The sequence below is a fragment of the Penaeus vannamei genome, chromosome 42, assembly GCF_042767895.1.
Source record: "Penaeus vannamei isolate JL-2024 chromosome 42, ASM4276789v1, whole genome shotgun sequence".
Taxonomy (NCBI): Eukaryota; Metazoa; Arthropoda; class Malacostraca; order Decapoda; family Penaeidae; genus Penaeus; species Penaeus vannamei.
The window spans coordinates 15,091,050-15,096,049 of record NC_091590.1 but is presented as its reverse complement, the minus strand read 5'-3'; the positions used below and the strand labels follow the sequence as shown (position 1 = coordinate 15,096,049).

At 46.7% G+C, this 5,000-nt stretch overlaps 1 protein-coding gene across 2 annotated transcripts in view; it reads left to right on the top strand.

The window, feature by feature from the left end:
* The window catches only part of LOC113804200 (uncharacterized), an 8,148-nt gene that overhangs the window by 539 nt on the left and 2,609 nt on the right, over positions 1–5,000 (top strand). Inside the window, exons 2-8 of one of the 2 annotated variants that reach the window (XM_070118620.1) lie at positions 754–864; positions 1,660–1,731; positions 1,970–2,071; positions 2,434–2,886; positions 3,258–3,434; positions 4,086–4,238; positions 4,929–5,000. The exon at positions 4,929–5,000 is cut by the window's right edge and continues 60 nt beyond it. In XM_070118620.1, coding sequence (XP_069974721.1) covers positions 754–864; positions 1,660–1,731; positions 1,970–2,071; positions 2,434–2,886; positions 3,258–3,434; positions 4,086–4,238; positions 4,929–5,000 — 1,140 coding nt within the window. Of the gene's footprint in view, positions 1–753; positions 937–1,659; positions 1,732–1,969; positions 2,072–2,433; positions 2,887–3,257; positions 3,435–4,085; positions 4,239–4,928 lie in introns of both variants that reach the window. The other variant, XM_070118621.1, reaches the window with a different exon arrangement.

The window sequence follows — 5,000 nt, the reverse complement described above, 5'->3', positions numbered from 1 at the left end:
TTGGTAAATACGATAACGAAGCGAGAAAATAGAACCTTGTAAATAATTTTGGGTATCTGAAGTAAGGTTAGAGAAATAGATAAATACTTAAGAGCTTGATAATGCACTTATCCATAGTTTCAAACAGCAGTCTAAGATATAAATTGAGAACAACAAAGTCGCAACGGAATGCATTGTTGCAGACGCCCAACAAGATTGGCATGTTCACTAAACTCCTATTATCAATATTTATCGTCAATATTTCATAGGCTACGTTATATTTATTGTCTGTTTATGGGCTATGATATGAAAAAAATATGATTGAAACTAAATTAATGCTATCGATACTACCCTTGATACAAAGCATGATGTAATGTATTCAAGGATTTGCAATTATGCGAAGGTGAAAGACGGATAAGGACATTACATTTTTCTTTTGTTCTCGTCATAATGGGAGGAAGACGATAAGTGTGGAAATCATGTCTTCAACGTCTATTCTTTTCACATTTGTTTAACGCTCATTGTCTCTTTTTTCATCCCAAAACATTCATCATATATCGATATTTTTCCTATATCTTGTCAGTATTTATCATTCTTAAATGTCTCGACGGCCTCTTCTTCCATATGAAGACACGGAGACCGGCCTTGGTCTCGCATCTTCATTGAAAGAATCTATTGTTTTTTATGGATAATCTCTCTCGATTTTCAGATTCACACGCGGCATAATCTTCAGTCATTATATCAGCGTACTAACTTGTTTTCGTTTGCCTTCAGATGAGGGCCGGTGGACTGGCCTGCGCTTTGCTTCTCCTCGCCTCCGGGGCATCCCACGCCCTGCCCCAGTACGGCGGCGCGGGCGTCCAGCAGCAGCAGCAGGAGGGCCAGGTGGGTCAGCAGCAACAGCAGCAGGAGGAGGGGGGGTTCTGGTGGCAGGATAAGGGCGTCTTTGAGAGTCAGGTGAGGTCGGCGTCGGCGAAGGGGGCGGTTCCGGTGCTGGTCTCGACTCACGTAGACCGTAGATTCTGTCTCCTCGGCTGGCTCCTCGCCGCCCTAACCCACGGTCCTCGCGGATGGCATCTCGACGCCGCCCGCTCCGTGTCCTCATGCATGCCTTTCTTTTAGTCTTTGTTTAAACTTAACGAGGGCGGAGTATCATAAAAAAGGAAAGAAAAAAAATCTGCGCCTCGCATTCCATTGGTAATTGTTCTATTTTATTCATTCTTTCGTATCTGGTAATAGCTCTTCTTCATTTCTACTTCACGTTTAGATATCTTTTGTTTGTGTTTGGGTTGCCTGCATTCTACCAAAACCGTTTCCGTTCCACTCAGTAGTCGCCTATTCCTTCTACGTGTTCTGTTCGTCTGAGGGTCTTTGTGTATGTGGTTGAGGAATTCTCGTACATCTGGCTAGCCTGTTCAGTCCATTCCTGGGTTTCAGCAACTATTGCACCTTCTGCACGGTAAATTTTAGTGTACAAAATGCGTCTGTTATTCATTCGCACTTTATGTCCTCGAGAAAAAAATCTCAGTAGATGATAATAACATCTGTATTATATGATTAATATATTTTTCAGTTGATAATGTTACCTTTGATGAACTACCCTTAAAAAATAACCATAAAAACGAAATGAAATTATAAAAATAATGATAAAAGAGAATAATTTTGCGTTCCATCCCCCAGGGCGCCGTTGTAGGAGGGACGTCAGCCACCTCGGGAGGATTCACGCCGACGCAGTCCAGCGATTGCGCTCTGGTGAGTCTGGCCCAGAGAGTCGCACTCTGGAGTCTCTGGATATGAGGCTTTGGATCAGTTTCTCTCTCTCTGTGAGTCTCTGGATTGGAGTCTATCTCTGAGCTTCTCTCTGTGAGTCTCTGCGTCTGAGTTTCTCTCTGTGTCTCTGTCTCTGAGTTTCTCTCTGTGAGTCTCTTTCCCCGAGTCAAAAACGAAAAGCACCTCATTCCATGTCTCATCATCTGTGTTGTGTTTGCAGGCACACGGGTGCGTGCCGTGGCAATACTGCCTCAACGGGGAGTACAAGTTCAACCCGAGTGTCAACCTCGACGTCCGCTCGCCAGCCAAGGTTCCCGAACACGTGAGTGCCGGATTTGTAGAAACTTTGAAGTTTTTGAGTCCGTTTTTGTGTTATATAATTTTCTTTGATGACGTTGGAATTATCATTAGTTTGCCTTTTTAAAATCAATGTTTGTTACTAATCACTCACATACAGAAACACAGTATCCAGCTGACCTGAGTTTGTCCCACACTGTCGGCGGATAGAGAACACAAATTATCTGTCACGAAACCCTAAATAATAATTATGATTATCATTGGTTTTGTTGTGGTTCTCCTACGCACATACACATACACAGTATACAGTTCTTGCAAAGGCTGTATGTCGCAGTCAACCTTTTGAATCCCTCCCTCGAAGTCGCCCTGACGTCGCTCCTCCAACAGGTATCTCAAACATTGTGCGGACAAATCGGCAACGTCTGCTGTCCCATTCCCGAAGACATCCTTCTGCAGCAGCAGCTGGCACAGGCGGGCGTAGGCGGTGGCGTCGTCGCTGGGGTCCCTGGCGCTGGGGTCCACGCCGAGCAGACTAGCGCTGGCGGCGTCGGCGTTGGGGCCTCCGGCTCTGGGGTCCACGCGGGGCAGACTAGCGCCGGCGGTGCTGGGGGCTACGGTGGCTCAGGAGGCATCATCAGTGGTTCTGTGAGCGGCGGGGGCGGCGGGGGCGTCGTCGGCGGCGGACTTGAGCAGACCAGCGGCGGCGGGCATGGGCAGACCGGTGCCCTTTCGAGCCAGTGCGCCGTTGGATTCGACTGCGTGCCCAAATTCCAGTGCGAGGGCGGCGATATCAACACCTCCGGAATCGGCCTCATCAACATTCGCTCCAAATTGGTCAAGGTATGTCAGATTCCATTGCAGCCCAACGCTTTTTCTACAAGACAAATTCACACGTGATTTTGCATTAGATACTACCTATCTTTTGTTTAATAGATAATAAAAAAAGATACCTAACATGCAACCCCCTCCCAAAAATAAATAAATAAATAAATAAATAGATAAATAAAATAAAAAATCGAAAATCCAAAAATCATCAATTCAATGCATGCACACAACAAACAGTTTCACCTCCAACTAATAACCCATTAACGTCTAGCAAACAACTCAGCCCCCAGTAAATGACCAATCCATAACCTCAAGCACAATAAATGACGAATAAGCACTAGAGCGTCGAGTACCCCCCACTGACCGCCCCTCTCCCCCCCCCTCAGTGCTCCAACCCCGATTACCCGACCGTGGAGGCCGTCTGCTGCAAGATCCCCGGCGCCAGCGAGCCCAACATCCTCACGTGCCCCGCCCCCGAGGAGTGCGTGCCCTACGGACTCTGCAAGGAAGACGGCAGCATCAACACGGACGGCTCAGGAATCCTTGATGTTAGGATCAATACGGTGAGGAAGGAGGGGTATGTGATGGGGAAGGAGGTGGTGGTGGTGGAGGAGAAGGAGGGGAATTGGGGGGGGGAGGACAGAGGGGAGGGAAAGGAAGGAGAGGAGGAGGAGGAGTAGGAGGACCCCGGGGGGGGGGGGGGAGGAGAGGACAAAGAAGAGAGCAAGGAAGGAGAGGACTAGGAGGAAGAGGAGGAGGAGGAGAAGGATCACGAATGGGGGGTGGGAGGAGAGGACAAAGAGGAGGGGAAGGAAAGAGAGGAGGAGGAAGATCAAGAAAAGGGGGATGAAGGAGAAGGTTAGGAAGAAGGAGAAGAGGAGAACTAGGATCTAGAGAAGGTAAAGGGGGGGGGAAGAGGAAGGAGAAAGAAGAGGAAGGGAAATGACCAGAATAAGTTGAATGAGAAATGTGTAGGGGACGGAAGGAGAAAGAGTTGGTAAATACGATTTGTTATCTTACATTGTCTCGTGTCTCTTTCTCCTTTGGCCTCGCCCTTTCCTCCCCTTCCTAGTTTTCCTTCTCCGTCTCTCTCTCTCTCTCTCTCTCTCTCTCTCTCTCTCTCTCTCTCTCTCTCTCTCTCTCTCTCTCTCTCTCTCTCTCTCTCTCGCGGACTAAGAGCCACGGCGCTGACCTCCCCGCCCTTCCTCCCGCAGCCGTGCCACCTGGACTCCGTGAGCTACGAGAAGGGCGTGTGCTGCCGCCCGCCGGGCCCGGAGCCGCTGGAATCGTGCCCCGGGGGCCTCGTGTGCAAGCTCGAGGGCCAGTGCGCGACACCTGGAGCTGTCGCCGACGATGGGACCTACACGGTGAGGATGCTGGCCCCTTGGTCGCTCGCTTGACCCTCTACACACGCACGCACACACTAACTAACTATATATATATATATATATATATATATATATATATATATATATATATATATATATATATATATATATATATATGTAAATAAATATATATATATATATATATATATATATATATATATATGTGTGTGTGTGTGTGTGTGTGTGTGTGTGTGTGTGTGTGTGTGTGTGTGTGTGCAAGACAGTGATGTGATTTGCATTAAGCAAGTTTATTGGAGTCAAAATTCCAGTTGTCTAATCTATTTTTATTTATATTAAAATTACATTGTTTATCATATTTATGTAATTATTATGATTAGTCCCATTATCATATTATTGCCAATATCCTTATCAGTATTGCCATTATTCTTACCACCATTATCATTATCCTTATCAATACTGTCCTTATACTTCTCATTATTGTTATTAGCCTTGCCATCATTATCATTATCATTACCCTTACCACCATTTTCATTATCCTTATCCTTATCATTATTATCATTAGCCTTACCATCATTACCATTATCCTTATCCTTACCATCATTAATCTTATCCTTATCCTTGCCATCATTATCATTTTCATTATCATTATTGCCCTTATCATTGCCCTCATCACCCTACTCGCCCTAACGATGGCCGCTCCCCCTGCAGGCATGCTACACTGGCTCCGGAGCGACGGGCATCTGCTGCGAGCCCCTGGACGTGTGCCCTGGTGACCTCCCG